The sequence below is a fragment of the Barbus barbus genome, assembly GCF_936440315.1.
Source record: "Barbus barbus genome assembly, chromosome: 34".
Classification (NCBI taxonomy): domain Eukaryota; kingdom Metazoa; phylum Chordata; class Actinopteri; order Cypriniformes; family Cyprinidae; genus Barbus; species Barbus barbus.
This window is the reverse complement of record NC_136762.1, coordinates 28,685,457-28,706,208: the sequence shown is the minus strand read 5'-3', so window position 1 is coordinate 28,706,208 and position 20,752 is coordinate 28,685,457. Positions and strand designations below refer to the sequence as shown.

Genomic DNA, 20,752 nt, shown 5'->3' with positions numbered 1-20,752 from the left:
CAGCAGTGAACACACACACACCGTGAACACACACACACAGCAGTGAACACACACACAGCTGTGAACACACACACACAGCAGTGAACACACACACAGCAGTGAACACACACACAGCAGTGAACACACACACAGCAGTGAACACACACACACACACAGCAGTGAACACACACACACCGTGAACACACACACACAGCAGTGAACACACACACACACAACATGAACACACACACACACAGCAGTGAACACACACACAGCAGTGAACACACACACAGCAGTGAACACACACACACCGTGAACACACACACACAGCAGTGAACACACACACACACCGTGAACACACACACACAGCAGTGAACACACACACACACACAGCAGTGAACACACACACACACCGTGAACACACACACACACACACACAGCAGTGAACACACACACAGCAGTGAACACACACACACACCGTGAACACACACACACACACACACACAGCAGTGAACACACACACAGCAGTGAACACACACACACACCGTGAACACACACACAGCAGTGAACACACACACACACACACACACACCGTGAACACACACACACACACACACACAGCAGTGAACACACACACAGCAGTGAACACACACACACAGCAGTGAACACACATACAGCAGTGAGCACACACACACAGCAGTGAACACACACACACCGTGAACACACACACACACAGCAGTGAACACACACACAGCAGTGAACACACACACACACACAGCAGTGAACACACACACAGCAGTGAACACACACACACACAGCAGTGAACACACACACAGCAGTGAACACACACACACCGTGAACACACACACACACACACAGCAGTGAACACACACACACCATGAACACACACACACACAGCAGTGAACACACACACAGAAGTGAACACACACACACACACCGTGAACACACACACACACAGCAGTGAACACACACACACAGCAGTGAACACACACACACCGTGAACACACACACAGCAGTGAACACACACACACACCGTGAACACACACACACACAGCAGTGAACACACACACACCGTGAACACACACACACAGCAGTGAACACACACACAGCAGTGAACACACACACACAGCAGTGAACACACACACACACAGCAGTGAACACACACACACACAGCAGTGAACACACACACAGCAGTGAACACACACACACCGTGAACACACACACACACACACACACACAGCAGTGAACACACACACACCATGAACACACACACACACAGCGTGAACACACACACACAGCAGTGAACACACACACAGCAGTGAACACACACACACACCGTGAACACACACACACACAGCAGTGAACACACACACAGCAGTGAACACACACACAGCAGTGAACAAACACACACAGCAGTGAACACACACACAGCAGTGAACACACACACACCGTGAACACACACACACACACACAGCAGTGAACACACACACACCATGAACACACACACACACACAGCAGTGAACACACACACAGAAGTGAACACACACACACACCGTGAACACACACACACAGCAGTGAACACACACACACAGCAGTGAACACACACACACCGTGAACACACACACACACACACAGCAGTGAACACACACACACACACCGTGAACACACACACACACAGCAGTGAACACACACACACCGTGAACACACACACACACACCGTGAACACACACACACACACAGCAGTGAACACACACACACACACACACACCGTGAACACACACACACACACAGCAGTGAACACACACACACCGTGAACACACACACACACACCGTGAACACACACACACACAGCAGTGAACACACACACAGCAGTGAACACACACACACACACACACCGTGAACACACACACACACAGCAGTGAACACACACACAGCAGTGAACACACACACAGCAGTGAACACACACACACACCGTGAACACACACACACAGCAGTGAACACACACACACAGCAGTGAACACACACACACCGTGAACACACACACACACACAGCAGTGAACACACACACACACACCGTGAACACACACACACACAGCAGTGAACACACACACAGCAGTGAACACACACACAGCAGTGAACACACACACACACCGTGAACACACACACACAGCAGTGAACACACACACACAGCAGTGAACACACACACACCGTGAACACACACACACACAGCAGTGAACACACACACAGCAGTGAACACACACACACACCGTGAACACACACACACACAGCAGTGAACACACACACACAGCAGTGAACACACACACACACCGTGAACACACACACACAGCAGTGAACACACACACACCGTGAACACACACACACACACACAGCAGTGAACACACACACACACACACACCGTGAACACACACACACACAGCAGTGAACACACACACACCGTGAACACACACACACACACCGTGAACACACACACACACACAGCAGTGAACACACACACAGCAGTGAACACACACACACACACACACACCGTGAACACACACACACACAGCAGTGAACACACACACAGCAGTGAACACACACACACACCGTGAACACACACACACAGCAGTGAACACACACACACAGCAGTGAACACACACACACACACACACCGTGAACACACACACACACACAGCAGTGAACACACACACACACACACTGTGAACACACACACAGCAGTGAACACACACACACCGTGAACACACACACACACACACCGTGAACACACACACACAGCAGTGAACACACACACACACAGCAGTGAACACACACACAGCAGTAAACACACACACACACCGTGAACACACACACACACAGCAGTGAACACACACACAGCAGTGAACACACACACACACCGTGAACACACACACACACACACACACACAGCAGTGAACACACACACAGCAGTGAACACACACACAGCAGTGAACACACACACACAGCAGTGAACACACACACACACACACACACACACACACACACACACCGTGAACACACACACACACACACACACAGCAGTGAACACACACACACACACACACACACACACAGCAGTGAACACACACACACACACACACACACACACACAGCAGTGAACACACACACAGCAGTGAACACACACACACACACAATAAATAAATAAATACAGCAGTATTGCTATCATAAAATCAAGAGTCTGTTTTGATTTAAAGCTCAGAAGCTATAGACCCTTTTTCTGTTAGTAAACATTGTGACGTTTTTCTGTGGGCGGAGCTTAGCTGGAGGCAGAAAGATTCCACTGACCGCTTCACTAATGCTTGTTTTTTTTAACAATAACTGGAAAAATTCCGATTTTACCTGCATATGCAAGGTTTAGATGCACTGTCCGGGACTCTGATTGTTATTTGAAAAGGTTAACTTTAATCGACGAAACCAGAATTCGCTTCGGTTGAGTGACTCACATCTAATATAGTTAAGACAAACTCAGTGTGTTGTTTTACACACACACACACACACACACACACACACACACACACACACACACACACACACACACACACACGACATAGTGAGATGCTTAAGAAATCTTTAGACGCGCCCATAACAACAAAAGACAATACTTTATTTAACCTTCTCTGAAAAGAAGTGTGCGCTGCAAATGTGAGCATTTTTGACGATGGTTTCTGTCCAGTCCGTTCGTTTTATCTCGTTTCACCACAGCTGTGGTCGTTTTTTTGTCTGGCAGTGGCATCAGGCATGCCTTAAAATTTCTAATTTGAGCCTCTACAACATCGATTCTGGCACCCAACATCACAACAAGATGCTATTTTAAGCTCCTTCTGCGCTGGTTTGAATCGGCCGCCTCCAGTTTTCGCTTCGTTTAGCCTCCAGCTAGCGCTGTGATGTAATTGTGACGTCGGCACAAAAAGGGCCTATAGCTTACATGAATAAAATCACAAACATGACACTTAATTAAATCATTTAATTTATTCAGATTTATTCAGTAAGATGTTTTTTTTTCAAATGGGTTATGAAAACTTAAATATAGGAGCTTTGAAAGACTTTTAGAAATTGTAGAGCTCTTTTGCTTTAGACCATCTATTAATGTTAAATCCACAAATAAAATATTAAGGTTTCCACTGTCTGAGAAAAAACAAACAAACAACAACACAGCAGAAATGGATTTTATTACAGTTATTTTCAAGGCTTTAATGTACTGTCATTAAAAACAAGAAAAAGATTGTTTATAATTTGTTTATAATTTCTGCACAGGAGAGACTGTTTCGGAGTAGTTTCAAAACAAAGGGAAATAAACCGTTGGGCAAAACAGTATTTAGTCAGCCACCAATTGTGCAAGTTCTCCCACTTAATGATGAGAGAGGTCTGTAATTTCCATCATAGGTACACTTCAACTATGAGAGACAGAATGGGGGGAAAGAATCCAGGAAATCACATTGTAGGATTTTTAAAGAATTTATTTGCAAATTATGGTTGAAAATAAGTATTTGGTCAATAACAAAAGTTCATCTCAATACTTTGTTATATACCCTTTGTTGGCAATGACAGAGGTCAAACGTTTTCTGTAAGTCTTCACAAGGTTTCCACACACTGTTTCTGGTATTTTGGCCCATTCCTCCATGCAGATCTCCTCTAGAGCAGTGATGTTTTGGGTCTGTCGCTGGGCAACACGGACTTTCAACTCCCTCCAAAGATGTTCTATGGGGTTGAGATCTGGAGACTGGCTAGGCCACTCCAGGACCTTGAAATGCTTCTTACGAAGCCACTCCTTCGTTGCCCGGGCGGTGTGTTTGGGATCATTGTCATGCTGAAAGACCCAGCCACGTTTCATCTTCAATGCCCTTGCTGATGGAAGGAGGTTTTCACTCAAAATCTCACGATACATGGCCCCATTCATTCTTTCCTTTACACGGATCAGTCGTCCTGGTCCCTTTGCAGAAAAACAGCCCCAAAACATTATGTTTCCACCCCCATGCTTCACAGTAGGTATGGTGTTCTTTGGATGCAACTCAGCATTGCTTCTCCTCCAAACACGACGAGTTGAGTTTTTACCAAAAAGTTCTATTTTGGTTTCATCTGACCATATGACATTCTCCCAATCCTCTTCTGGATCATCCAAATGCTCTCTAGCAAGCTTCAGACGGGCCGGACATGTACTGGCTTAAGCAGGGGGACACGTCTGGCACTGTAGGATTTGAGTCCCTGGCGGTGTAGTGTGTTACTGATGGTAGCCTTTGTTACTTTGGTCCCAGCTCTCTGCAGGTCATTCACTAGGCCCCCCGTGTGGTTCTGGGATTTTTTCTCACCGTTATTGTGATCATTTTGACCCCACGGGGTGAGATCTTGCGTGGAGCCCCAGATCGAGGGAGATTATCAGTGGTCTTGTATGTCTTCCATTTTCTAATAATTGCTCCCACAGTTGATTTCTTCGCACCAAGCTGCTTGCCTATTGCAGATTCAGTCTTCCCAGCCTGGTGCAGGTCTACAATTTTGTTTCTGGTGTCCTTCGACAGCTCTTTGGTCTTGGCCATAGTGGAGTTTGGAGTGTGACTGTTTGAGGTTGTGGACAGGTGTCTTTATACTGATAACCAGTTCAAACAGGTGCCATTAATACAGGTAACGAGTGGAGGACAGAGGAGCCTCTTAAAGAAGAAGTTACAGGTCTGTGAGAGCCAGAAATATTGCGTGTTTGTAGGTGACCAAATACTTATTTTACCGAGGAATTTACCAATAAATTCTTTAAAAATCCTACAATGTGATTTCCTGGATTCTTTCCCTCCATTCTGTCTCTCATAGTTGAAGTGTACCTATGATGGAAATTACAGGCCTCTCTCATCTTTTTAAGTGGGAGAACTTGCACAATTGGTGGCTGACTAAATACTTTTTTGCCCAACTGTATATCAGTATAGGCATTGGCTATCACCTAAAATTAGTTGAAAAATATTGGTATATCGGATATTGGCAAACATCTAATATCGTGCATCCCTGTCATGTTCATTTTGTGTGATTAATATGACATGATGCAGGACGACTGACTGACTGTGTGTTGTGGGAGTCAATCAGAATGCTGTTATATGAGCCAAAAATTCAATAAATGAGGGCAAAAATGCTCTTCCTCTTATATTTATATCATTTGATAGAGATTAGTAATATCACACCAGCAAGAGTGCTGATTCCCCAATATCTGCATCACTGCAAATGTGAGATTGATTTATATTGTCAATATTGCTGCAAACAAAAATATTACTATAAAGCCACAGCAGAACTGTTGAGCGTCTCTGATCAACACACAGCAGTGATTCATTACTGAATGAATACATGTTTTTTAACAAGTCAATGATTCATTCATAAAGACAGTAGCTTGCTCCATTTCTGAACTGAATCAGCTGTTTGAACGAATCACTCATTAAGTGCCTCGCTGCCACCTACTGGCAGTATGAGTTTCAAATTTAGATGATCATTTCATCTTCTTTTAATCATTTCATATTTCAATATTTATGTATTTATTTTTAAAAACCCCATTGATACCCATTTGTTATCATAGTATATGCAATGCTGAATCAAAATATTTATTTCTCAAGCTACCTTTTTGTAATGTCTATACAATGCTTTTCTGATGTAACACAATGACTTTAAATGATCTTTTGATCTTTTTTCAGACAAAATTGATGTGCGATTAATTTGCAGTTAATTAATCAGCACATCATGTAATTAATTAGATGAAGAACTTGAATCGATAGTTTATATTAATGTTCAGATGCACATGTTATGTTAGTGCTGGATAGTCTAACCGTTTCTCAGCGTCCAGATCGCAGCAGAGCGCCGTCATGGGGAAGAAAGCGGCCGGGCAGTCAGGCGGGCAGTGATCCTCCAAAAACTCCTTCACGTTCAGCCCAAAATCCATGGCGCGGGGCAAGAAGTCGGGATCGGCGTTGACTCGGCCGATAATCTGAGACAGAGAGGAGAGACGGACTCAGAACAGAGCGTCCCTCAACCACAGCTTCCTCTGTAATGACGGAGTAACTCACAGCGTTTCTCATTAAACACAGAGCCCACAGCCTGATGTTAGAGAGCGGTTTACAGCATGCACACTCACCTCACACAGCATGATGCCAAACGAGAAGATGTCCACCTTCTCATCGTAGCTCTTCCCTGAGGACCAGATGGACAAACCGCTAACATCAGTCTCACACACTGACATTTTAACCATTTTGTCTGTTTGCATCTTTTAACCTGCAAGTTCAGGTTCATCAAATGGAATAAATAAAATAACAAATATATATGTTTGAAACCTTTTTTTTTAAATAATGATGTGTGCACTCACATTCAAGGTGTAAGGAAAGTATTCAATTACTTTTTACATTTAGGAGACAAACATGATTTTACACATGATTTCTAAGAACTTGGCACTTTTACTAAATCTTCTCTAAAATATGATTCATCCTAAAACAGCACAAGCGCCCTCTGTAAGAACACAACACAGAATAATATGTTAATAAGAGACGGATGATAAAGCCTGTGGTCTCTGACCGTGAATCATCTCTGGAGCCATCCAGTATGGGTTTCCCACCACGGTGTATCTCTTTCTCCTGTCGGGTTTCCTCACGCCCGGGATCTGTCCTGACGACACCTTCTGATTCTTGTCCTCCACCATGAGTCGGGACAGTCCGAAATCAGCCACAACAACACTGTTATTCTGTCAAGAGCAGGAAAATCAACAATCAACACACTGACTAAAACTACAGTGATCTATAGACGCAGAGCACAGGAACTTTAATCTTTAACTCTTCAGCTAAATGTGATTGCCACACTGCGCTAATACAGACCTCTAATGTGTATCAAACACTCAACCTCTAACAGAGAATAACTCAGCCAAGCACATCTGATAGATGATTAAAATAACTCAGCCTTGACAAGATTACACGTCAAGAGCTGCCTATATATGCAGACTAAAAAACTCTCAATATAAAAACAAAAATGTGACACAAAACAACACAAAAAACAACACACACACACACACACACGCACACTCACACTCACACACAAACACTCTCACACACACACACACACACACACTCACACACAAACACTCTCACACACACACTCACACACAAACACTCTCACACACACACACACACACACACACACACACACACACACACACACACACACACACACACACACACACACACACACACTCACACACACACACACACACACACACACACACTCACACACACACACACACACACACACACACACACACTCTCACACACACACACCTCTGTGACCAGGCAGTTGTGTGAGTTGAGGTCTCGGTGGATGATGTTCATGGAGTGCAGGTACGCCTGAGGCACAGAATGAGAGAGATTTCACTCAGGTGCTGACATCATTCACCGCAGTGATTTTTGATTGTTTGTTTCACATTTTTAATTTGAATTGATTTTGTTTTTCATCATTATTGTTTTAAATCAAAGTTTTTGTTTGTTTCTAGTTTAGTTTTTAACATTTTATAATACACTGTGCATTATAAACTAAAACTAAAATGAATATGTGGTATTTACAGTTTATTTCAGTTTTGGAGTCCAAATTATTTTTTTAGCTCAGTCTGTTTTTCTAAATATGTTAATGTTTTAATGTAGGTTTAGTTTTCATGAACAACAACAATAACAAAACAGTTTCACCATTTCTTTTGAAGTTTTTCACCCTTTTAGCTCATAAAATATGAATGTAAAATAACTACTGAAGTATTAGAGAAAGCATTTAAAGCCGTTTGAAATGAAGCCTGTGACCAGCAGTCATGTGACGCCGGCTCAGTGTCCAGATGAGGGCAGCACTGACTCACCATCCCAGAGGAAATGTCCTTGGCAAAACTCACTCTCTGTTTCCATGGATAATCGCTGTCCTGCACAGATCAGACACATTCACATTCAGAAAGACAATATTCATAAAGCCTTACAACAGTGCAGCATGAGAGCAGTGGTATGTGCAGAGCTGTGATGCTGAAAACATGAGCTGCTGCGGGAAAGAGCACGGTCCAAACTGTCCTGAGCATGAGACGTGCTTTACATGATCACTTCAGGCATATAGTTCACACACACCATATTCTTGATGATGTCTCTCAGCGTTCCTCCTCTGATGTACTCAGCGATGAAGTTGAGCCGCTTGTCTTTGTAGAGGACGCCGATGAACTTCAGCACATTGGGATGATCCAAGCATCTCATGACCTTCACCTGAACACACAGAGCAATAATCACACACACATCTGCAATAACAGAGCGTAAACTAAACCTGTTCAAATCACACACACACACACGCACACACGCACGCACGCACACGCACACACACACACACACACACACACACACACACACACACACACGCACGCACACACACACGCACACACACGCACACACGCACACACACACACACGCACATACACACACACACACGCACGCACACACACACACACACACACACACACACACACGAAAGCAGTGTATGGAAGGTCTAATAATGTTCATTCTGATGACGGGCAGCACAGCATTTACTGTGTTTGGTATCGATGCGTCAATGATACACTTATACATGTGTCCCTGCAGCACAGAAGCAGTCATCAGTAACACAGGTATATTTGTAGCAATAGACAACAATACATTGTATGGATCAAAATTATACATTTCTCTTTTATGACAAAAATCATTAGGATATTAAGATCATGTTCCATGAAGATATTTAGTAAATTTTCTACTGTAAATATATAAAAACTTCATTTTTGATTAGTAATATGCATTGCTAAGAACTTCATTTGAACAACTTTAAAGGAGATTTTCTCAATATTTAGATTTTTTTGCTCCCTCAGATTCCAGATTTTCAAATAGTTGTATCTCAGACAAATATTGTCCTATCATAACAAACCATACATCAATGGAGAGATTATTTATTCAGCTTCAGATGATGTGCAAATGATCAGTGCTCCTCCAGATGTGTGTCAAATACACTCTAACAGTGTCTCAGAAAACCTGTCGTCCAAACTAGATGTGTTGCGTGTTTGTGTGTGTGTGTGTGTGTGTGTGTCATCACCTCTTTGAGGAAGGTCCTCTGTGTTTCCTCGTCGAATCGAATGAGTTCCTTCATCACCATCACCTCTCCCGTCTCTCTGTGAGTCACCTGACCATCACACACACACACACACACACACTGATGAGACGCTGACAGTGCTATCAGACTCGTTCTGTACTTTATCCTGCTGCATCTGCCACAGTCTGCTGTGTGGAGTCTGAGTATACAGTATGCTCGCAGTATATACTGACATTTAACACGAGACCGTGAAGCAGTGCATTCTGCAGAGAAGAGCGTTTCCAGCATGTGGCTGCTGCAGTGTTCACACATCATTATTGAGAATGATTCATTGATCAATCATTCATTCATTACTAACACATTTATAACGTCTATTTCTTTACCAACAGTTATGATGTCTTAAGATAATATTAAATAAAAAAAGTCAAATGACTATATCTCAGGCACTAATTACAGTAATGTTCCATTTCTATTTAAACAAAAAAGGTATTTGTGTTAATTGTATGTAATACATGCATGCTTGAACACTGCTCAGGAGCATAACCCAGCATATTCTAGAAATCAGTTGTGAGATTTATTGCTAAGATCTCACGAGACCTTTCCACTGTACGTTAAATATTGATAATTACATATTGCATATAATTTGGTAGTAAAATAAAATGTTGTACATTTTATTGGTGCGAAGATGAGTGTGTATTTTGCACAACATTTGCAACGGTTTTCTATCACTTAATTGGAAGCACTGTAATTAGTAAATCATGTCATCTGTTATAGAGACCACTGAACAGGCATTTAGAGGATCATTTTAAAAATTCTAAATATAGCTATATAAACACTTATTTTACAACACTATTAATGTGTCCCATCAGGTAATGACAAGTACACATATTCTGATCTTCATGCCCACTTGAACACTTGTGCCAAACACAGGAAATACATCATGTAAGTAGACAAGTGGTCTAGTGCAAAGACCGCAAGTGTGGGTGTTTGGACAGGCCCCAAGTGTGCTGCACGTCTTGAAAAAGTGAAGCCAAAACATTATTTTCGCCCCCTGCTGGCTGGCTGCTGTATAGCTCGTAAACCCCGCCCACTCCAATGGGTAAACGAATGGGATGCAAGCCAAACTATAATCAAATTACACTTCAAATAAATGTTCATTTTTATAGTTTGCTTTTAGGTAGTTATTTGATGATTTGAAAAATGGGATGTGGTGTCATGATTGTGAGCTTGCGATCGGGTCTATGGGAGTTTGATCCCGCAGCTCCAGCACATGATCACTGCTGCAGACTCAGCCTCCAAATGACATAAAAGATAGCTGCCAAATCTGGGGCATTTTGGCTTCACTTTTCTACAGTGTATGGGACAGAGAGTGTGTGTGTGTGTGTAGTAAGGACAGAGAGTGTGTGCTCACCTTTATGGCCTGTCCGAAGCAGCCCTTACCCAGAACCTCTCCGTGGATCAGGTCGGATGCTCTGAATATTCGGTGCGTGGGGTTGGACACGACGCGCAGCGACTCCGAGCGGCCGATGTCTTTCTTCAGAGACAGTGGAGACGGAGTGTTACTGGAGCACGGGGATTTATCAATACTGTAGCTGCGCCTGCGCAAACACACACATCCACTGTGTTAAAATCAGCCTTGAAAAACTCACGTAGCATAACATGCATCACAACAGCCGATGACAACTAAATGGACCAAACACACACATCGAGCCGGTGATCAAGCACAAGAACAAATGATTCCTGACTTAACAAACACCGGCTGTCTGTGATACGTGTGCGTAACTAACTGTAGCCACAGCAAAAGCATGGTGTGCTTTACTGACGTGATGATCCGCGAGCGCAGGCTGTTAAAGTCCTGGCTGGGCGGCCGTGTGATGGGCGTGATGGGACTGGGCCCCTCAGACAGGGGTGACGGCCCGTCCACCTGGTCCTCAGAGGGGCCGTGATCATGAGGGTCGTGTTCAATGGTCAGCTGCAGCAGACGACTGGTCTCCTGGATCAGCAGATCAATCTGACACACACACACACACACACACACACACACACACACACAAGGCTTTGAGACAAACACACTCATGAGGGCCAGAAACATGAATGAATGCATGAATTGCAGTCCGTTTGCAGTCAATCTAACTGTCGCTCCATAGAATAAAGCCGTCACATAGGTGTGAATCATCTGCACAAGGGTTTTATTCACCTCGTCCAGAGGAACGTTCTGGATTGGGGTTCCATTGATCTCCAGGATCCGGTCGCCAATATGAATAGAGTTCTTGACGTCTGGACTGATGCACTCTGGGTCCACTCTAAACACACAGAGAAAAGCCCATGAAGACATGAAGGAACACAAGATTTCTAATGGAACTACATGATTGGCCAGACTTCTGCTGATCATCACTTGTATCTTTAGTCTGGATACTGGCAGATCATCATCAGTCTTTATTCCCCCCCCCCACATTCAAATAGTTTTCTGTATGCTGGTAAATTCTACGCAAAAATATCAAACACATCTGATATGAGTTATCAGTCATACCTATATTGCACTCCTAGTTATTGATCTGTAAATGCATCAGTGTTGTTGTCATTAAAGTAAATGATCAGCATAAGAGCTGTGATGGAGCTGCATGAACTGAGCCGGATCATCACAGAAGCTCTTACACAGTCAGCGATTCTCATGTTCTGTTTGTGTTGAGGTCTAAGTGAGCAGATCCCAGCTGTGTGTCTGTGTTTGCACACTCACTCAGCGACTCTGATGGTGTGTGTGTGTTCGGGGCTGAAGCCGTTGGGACTGGAGCCCTGATCGATGGACACAGAAAAGCCTCGGTTCCCATCGGTGGAGGCAGGAATGGACACTAGCGTGACCGTGTGAGGAATCCTGGAGCAGGGCGAGTCAGGCAGGGTGACCGGAGTCACGATCGTCTGATAATAACAGTGTCCACTAGAGGGAGACACAGCCGATCATTACATCAGCAGAAGAGCTCATGTCCCATCCTCACAGACTCTCTCCATCACATCATCACAAAACATGCCAGACATCACTCAATGAGATCACACGGGAACATGATTTTAGAAGTTTATATCATGTTTTAAGGACAAGATGTCAAACAATCTGGTGACTTTATACTTTTATTTATTAACATTAGCAAACATCTGCGTATAATGCTTAATATAAGAACTAGTTAAACAGTATCTGAGCTGCCATGAAACAGTTCAGTCATAAATCTGTGTGATGATTACAGAAGTAAGTTGATAAGGGCTCACTAGTCATTCAAACGATTAATCGCAATTCAATTCATAACGATTAAATTAATTGCATTCAAAATAAAGTTTTTGTTTACATAATGTGTGTACTGCGTATATTTATTATGTGTATATAAAATACATATGTCATGTTTATACTGTATATAAAACATATTTATAAATAATATAAATTGGCAATTTTCTGAACCAACTGTAATCGGGATAAAGCTGTCTGACTAATCCCAGCATAGAGTGAGTTACAGTGATCTAGTCTAGAAGCAATAAAAGCATGAATCACTTTCTCAACAGTTTAAAAGAAAGAAAAGTCTTAGCTTTAGACAAGAGCAGGATGATTTGACCACAGGATGTATCTGCCTATACTTCAGATGTTCATCTAATACCACCCCAGGTTTTCACGTAATGCTTAACACGAGGATAACCCAAGATTTGGTTCAGAAACAGTCGATGAATCTGAGGGGTTAAAGACAATAATCTCGGGTTTCTCCTCATTTATTATCATAAATTATATGAATATAAATATATGCATGTAAATACATGTAAATATTTTCTAAATAAATGCATGTGTGTGTATTTATATATGCATAATAAACATACACAGTACGCACAAATATATTATGTAAACAAAAACTTTATTTTGGATGCGATCAACCACGATTAATGATTTGACAGCGCTACTATTACTATTAACAGTTTTCCCTCAATCAACTCTTAATTTGCTGCTTATTGATAGGAAGTAAGGTAGTTGTTGTAGTAGCTATGCTTGGGTATGCGGTAGGGTTAAGGGATCTAGAATATGCACGTGCATTAATGAGTGCTTTATAAGTACTAATAAACAGTCCATATACGAGCAACAAGTCAACAGTGAATAGTGTTCCCTAATCTACAAGTGTTCCCGTTTTTTACATAAGTTTTGGAAAGCAAAGCTGAAATTAAAGCCAGATGTCCCCATATTTTATGCTAAACATCACAACAACACTTACTAGGTTTATTAGTGATTTATTAATATGCTGTTCTGGCTCAAATCATATTCGTACATCATGCTATGTGTACCAGCTGATTCAAATGATCAAACTGTATTTCAACATATTGCTCCAGTAACTGTTGTTGTTATTATTTATTCGTTTATTTATTTATTTGCAGAATTGCCAGTTCTTAGAAAAAACTCAAACTAATGTTTTATTGAGCAGCTTATTGAAGTCTCAGTGTTTTTCCCATGAATAAAGCTTTCACAGCTCCATATGAAGGTCTATGGTCACTCCGCTGGGAAACATTAGTGATGGCACGGTATGAAGATCCCACACAGCAGCACATACTAATAACCCATAATGCACACACTCGAGTCAAGAACAAGAACCGGAGCCGTTTGTCATGTGAACAGTGTGAAGGTAACTGACAGCCGCTGTCACTCACCAGTAGAGTTTGGACCGCTCCACCAGAGCATACGTGTCTCCATCACCGATGAACGCCCGGCAGCTCAGGCAGGTGAAGCATTCTGGGTGATACTTCTGTTCTCCGGCGACCTGGAGCACACAAACACTGAGATCAGAGCCGTTCTGTGCCGAGGCTGAAGGATCTTCTGCAGCATCACTGATCAATATCAGAGTGTTTGCTGAGAGAGTGTGTCTCTCATTCATTCATTCACTCATTCTGTTCTAGCTGTAGGTTCACCCGTCAGTAATGGATCAGCCAGAGAGAAAATGACTTCTGAATGATTGTGCATGTCATCTTATGGTGGAGAATAGTGAAATCCTTCACAGTAATCAGAGAAACACTCATTACACTCACATACATCTATACACAGACGTCTCTTCACGTTCATTACACTGAACTTTCATTTGCATCGATTTCCATATAAAAGAAGAGACATTCGAAACAGAGTCCAGCCTGAAACTGAAGATGATCTAATAATGACAGTCTAGTTTATCTACAAACACGATCAGACTCGTCCTTGTTTCCATGCACTATTAAATAATAATAACTTCAATAAATGTCATATAAACATTATATCAAGTCTCATCTCTTGATGAAGTCAGCGATGACAAACTCCATCTATTCTTTATAACAACACTACTAACAGTATGAGATCTGTGCATTAGGTCAAATGTGTGCTCATGCTATTCTTGTAGCTTTGATATTTTGCTACGCAATGCAATGATGTTTAGAGATTTTTAAATATGACTTATGGGATCAAATTATTTTGAGAAATGTCATTACACAACCATATTGTAAGACCACCTTTTGGCAAAGGCTTCTCATGCAACAGCTTTTTGGTGTTTTTTTTCAAATATGAAACATCACAATGAATGATGACATGATCTTAGATGCATACTCAATTGTTTAACAGAGTTTGTCCATTTTTTGAATCAAAAGAGAGGGCTAATTGAAGTGTGAATGACGCCTTTAGACGGATTCTCCAGTGACGTGACTGTTTGCCCACCGCTTCCTCATTTCTGTAGCTCTCGACCAACACAGAAAACAGACCACCGACACACACACCTGAACACACACACCTGAACGCTACACACAACTCATCTATAGAGTCATATCTTGCATCTGTATTTGACCCTCGAACTTTAGCACTCTCTATTCTAATTCTATTCTTAAACAAACTATTCATTTACTAACTGCTTGTTTCCTAAAAAAAAACTTCTCTATTCATTTTGTATTCTATTTGTTTTCTTTTTATTTATTATACAATTAATTTTATATAATAATAAAAGAAACGTGTTACGTGTACTGCGTTAAGCTAACTGCCAGTTGTTATAGCTCTTTTGTTGGTTTTGACTGCTACGATTGTGCTCATTTATAAGTCACTTTGGATAAAAGCATCTGCTAAATGACTAAATGTAGAGTCCCTCATTAACTTGCTGTGTAAAATAAGACTTGAACATCATTTGCTGCCTGACATTGACTTTCGATTCAGTTATGGACATTGTTTTGTAAATAAATCAGCAGAAATCCCCCATCTCCCCCATGCTGTTTGTTACGGGGCTGACGAGACGTGAGACGTGCGGATCCATATGCAAAGCTTTATTAGAAAACATGGTCGGTAAACAGGCAGGGTCAGACAGTGGCAAACAGGTATGGCAAGGGCAAGACAGAGTAATCCGTGGAGCAAGCGTGGGTCGACGATCAGCGAACAGTATCCGAAGGGGCAAGGCAGAGAGATAATCCAGAGACGGCAGCAATAATCCAAACGGGGAGCAAACACAGTCCAAACGGCAAGGCAAAGGGGTAAATCCAGAAAACACGGGCAGGGTCAGACACGGCAGGAAAACAAGGCAAGACTAAGACTATAAGAATGGCTCTGTAAAGTTGCTATCTCTAGATGAGTGATATACGCTAACAATACTCGGCCCTGATGCTGAGGAAGTCCATGGTTTAAATAGTGTGTGTGATTGTGAAATGAGCATCAGGTACGTGTGATGAGTAAATGGTGACAGCTGTGATCTGTGCAATGCATAGTGGGAAATGGAGTCCAGTGTGCTGTGTAGTGTGAGAGTCAATGTGGTGAATGGGTGACCTCTGGTGGTGGTAAACCAGGAGAGCATGGACCAGATTCGTGACACTGTTATTGGGAAAGCAGCACAGCTTTCATGCAAGGAACGTTTCTAGAAGATTCCACACTGCATGTGATCACCATGAGATCTTCTGTTGTGTCACTGATGGACGATCCGCTTTAGGACAGAAGACATGAATCCATGACACACCGCTGAAGAAAACCATGTCCTGGTACAGTGTCTGGAAACATTTCCAAACAAACAGCATCTGAATCTGATTCTCTGATTAGAAAGAGCTGTGGTTAAGCAGGTTGACTCATCCTTTATGTTGCCTGTGTTACTGTATGCTTGTTAACAACTGGGCTGAAATGACACATGTGGGAAGAGTGATTTTAAAATGAGAAAGACTGGAATTCACCACCTTAAGGTCACACTCACTTCATGTTCAGCAACACAGTTTCATTAATGATGTCACACAAGCTCCAGCTCAAGGTGAAGCTGCTCTGGGGTAATCTGACACGCTCACAAACCCTCCGAGCATCCTACTGTTATTGCTGCTATAACACAACATTCGATCAGAGCCGAAACCATGCGTGATTGATGTGAACGAAGGCATACAGCCTGATAGATCCGCTCTGAAAACTGCACTTGACCTTAGACAGAACACACTATTAAACCGACTGCACTTCACATTTATCACGTGCTTTTATCCAAAGAGACTAGCAAATGATAATAAAGCACTGAACCGGTTAAACCTACTGTATGCCTGTCCTCCTCACAGCCTTGTGTTAAATAGCATCCCATTAAATATGGTGTTCTACGCAGCACAATATTATGGTAAATAAACAGCATATTTTAAGGGTTTTTTTTCTGCCAGATTTCAAAAGTACTAAAACAGCACTAGCAGTGCTAATGTCATGGGTTTGATGTTTAACTGATGTTTTCTGAGTCTGTGCTAAATGAAGGAATGCAAGGACGAGTGTGTCTGTGCTGTTAGAGCCTCAGACATCAGCGACACACAAACACTGTGACCCGTAACCAGTCAAGGATGTGATCCAAAGATGAAGGTCTCAAACTAATCCACCGCTGTATCTAGAAACATAAACTAGTATTATTAAGAATTAGAAGACTTTAGGACTGTTCTCTTTAGGTCATGAATTCCCCATGCCATGTGATGTCAGAAGACACAGAACGAATCTAACAGAGAATGATTATTTGATCTGAGTCTGATCCGATGAAGAATAAACCAGGTGAACATCCAGCTTCAAGCTTAATGAATAAAGATGAAATTAATTGAAGAGGGAGAACTATAAAAGGCAATTGCTAAGCTGCATCTTCTCATCCAAACACATGCTTGAATGTTATGATGTTTGTTAAATCCATCAGCATCAGAGTCAAACTGAAATAGCCTTTTACATCATATAATGAAAGGTGAAGACTGCGCTGTCATCGTGTGTGAACTCCCATCTGCTTACCTTCTTCTCTCTCTTCCAGAGTCTCAGACAGCAGAAGCTCCAGTAAAACACATCTCCAACCATGACCACCAGCTACAGATCATTCTAGCGAACGCGGCACAAAAACAAAACACAGCCAGCGCTGAGCTCATCTCAGACAGCTCTGTCACTGCCTCGGTCTCTCTGAGCTTCATCACTTCCTCCGACACACACACACACACACACACACACACCTCCCCCACTCGACCCAGCCCTCTCTCCGAGGAGCTTCAGCTGTGAAAGCTCAAGTCATCTGTAGTGTAGAGTATTTCTCAAAGATTTGATATCACTGACCTGGTAAAGCAGGCCTGCTTGACTGAGTATTGCATGATAAAAAAACTGCACCCTGAAATATCCAGCCAGTCAGACCGGTCTCAGTCAGCTCTCAGCATTTCTGTGTATATACAAAATACTTCAGAACTGCGGGTCGAGACTCGGCTGCTACAGACCAAACAATGAGGCGGAACAGGTCAGATAACAGACAGAAACTGTGCATTTCCCACAAACAGTAGAATATCACAGTCAGCAACACTAACGTTCCCAGGAATCAAGATATTCCCATCAATGGCTCTGTGATAAGACATGAAGCTAGTGGAATGAGGAAACACTACTCCTAACAGAACAACACACACATTGTTTTTCACTACAGATGACTGAAGTTAGTCATGGCAGTGAGACTAGCAGGAGGGTCCGCATCAACTGTGGACGGGAGTCTGGTGTAAATAAAGGCAGATCTGGACAGATATGCTTGTGGATCTTCAGTGAGCTCACAGAAGCACGAGTAAACACGAGAACCTGATAATACTGAGCAAAGGCTGATGGGATAGTGTCTTTGGATGGCTCTGAATCACGCACAGGCCTGTTGTGTGTCAGCGGTGAGAGGAGGGATTTCCACAGAATGACCTTGAGAGAAGATCCACTCGTGTGGGATGCGTCTCAGTGTCATGTGTAGGGAGTGAGAGTGACTTCATTACAGAACCTCACACAGAAAGAGACTATAACCCAGGGGTCTGTCTTGTGAAGCAGGCTAGCTTTTAACCCAAATGAAGCTCGTAAGTGAATGATCTGAAAAGCTCTTCATGGGCAGAAAGTCACAATGCTGCCTTACAAGAACAATAACTATAAAGATAACGATAAAGATATAGTTCTAAAAAACAATATTAAAGAGTCCACACCACAGCTATAACGATAAAAGCACAGATAAACGATATCGTTGAAATCACTTCCAGAATGATTTCCAGCTGATGAACGATACAAACATTGACAGCCAATCAGAATCCATCCTGCTATAATGAGCTGGAGAATTGCAGACGAGCTTAGAATAAACAGGCGATATTGATCGCTGGTGTGGACGCTAATATCGCTATCTTTATAGTTATCGCTCTTGGTGTGAACAGGGCTTTAGAATCTGATCAATGTTTTGTTTTGAGGCACTGTGATGTTGTTGTCCAACTTTATTTGACAACAATAAATTGTCAATAAAAAAACTGCACAATGAAAAATAAGCGGTTTCCATGGCTTGTATCACCTCCTTAACGTGGTGGAGGTGTCTCCGTGAGACTCTGGAGCGTTAGCTGCCGGTAGGGGCTTTCTGCGGGTGATTTACTGGCAATGCACAACTTCAAGATCACAGACGCAACATCTCGCTTCCATAATGACTACCATGATCTACCAAGCGCAGCGTACATTAGTGTAAGTATATGCTCGGATTCGGATGATGTGTTCTTCTGGCATTCCAAATAAATTAATAATACGTGTGGAAAAAATCCCTTCCACAATCCGCTCTCTGTTGTGTGCGGTGCCTCCTCTAGCAACAACAACTGCAGCCATTTCAAGAGCAAAACAGTTTACATGCTTTATGGGGGCGTTAAATCATAGTGCAAATACCAGTAACTTACTGTAATACCAGTACAGTACAAATGCATATTCAATAAGGTCAGGTGTAAAAAACAACTGTGTCCACGCCATTTCAGCGCTAATTCATCACTGCGTGTCTTTAGTAAATCCTGACAGTACTATTTTAACACCAAAAGACGGTGGTTTGTGATGGCGCAAGCTGTTAGTAAATCTGGCGCAAAGAGTAGGTTTTTTTCTCCAAATATCAGTATGATTGCCAATGTGATATAGATTTTATAAAGCAGTCCAATAAACAAGTTAATATGAATTTACTTGCATTTTAGACACAATTTCCTGTTTTTGCTCTATTACTTCAATGAAAATAGTTCCAGAAACAGAAGCGTTTTGCATCTCTAAGAAACACACAATGGTGTTTCTTCACTGAATCAAACAGCCGTGTGAATGAATCGGTTGAGTGAATGACTCAATGACTCACTCATTCAGTGATTTGCCACCATCTGCTGTCCATTT

General features: G+C 42.3%; 1 protein-coding gene across 4 annotated transcripts in view; it reads right to left on the bottom strand.

Annotated features, from left to right (window-relative positions):
- LOC306854015 (LIM domain kinase 1-like) overlaps positions 1 to 20,752 on the bottom strand; it is a 78,342-nt gene that overhangs the window by 3,670 nt on the left and 53,920 nt on the right. For 3 of the 4 annotated variants that reach the window (XM_079391793.1, XM_079391795.1, XM_079391794.1), the window contains 12 exons: positions 14,803 to 14,912; positions 12,872 to 13,069; positions 12,332 to 12,437; positions 11,958 to 12,145; positions 11,546 to 11,732; positions 10,138 to 10,224; positions 9,156 to 9,287; positions 8,900 to 8,959; positions 8,337 to 8,402; positions 7,585 to 7,750; positions 7,151 to 7,206; positions 6,846 to 7,003 (listed from right to left, as the gene is read on the bottom strand). In XM_079391793.1, the coding sequence (XP_079247919.1) occupies positions 6,846 to 7,003; positions 7,151 to 7,206; positions 7,585 to 7,750; positions 8,337 to 8,402; positions 8,900 to 8,959; positions 9,156 to 9,287; positions 10,138 to 10,224; positions 11,546 to 11,732; positions 11,958 to 12,145; positions 12,332 to 12,437; positions 12,872 to 13,069; positions 14,803 to 14,912 (1,514 nt within the window). Of the gene's footprint in view, positions 1 to 6,845; positions 7,004 to 7,150; positions 7,207 to 7,584; positions 7,751 to 8,336; positions 8,403 to 8,899; positions 8,960 to 9,155; positions 9,288 to 10,137; positions 10,225 to 11,545; positions 11,733 to 11,957; positions 12,146 to 12,331; positions 12,438 to 12,871; positions 13,070 to 14,802; positions 14,913 to 18,367; positions 18,532 to 20,752 lie in introns of those variants that run through there. The other variant, XM_079391796.1, reaches the window with a different exon arrangement.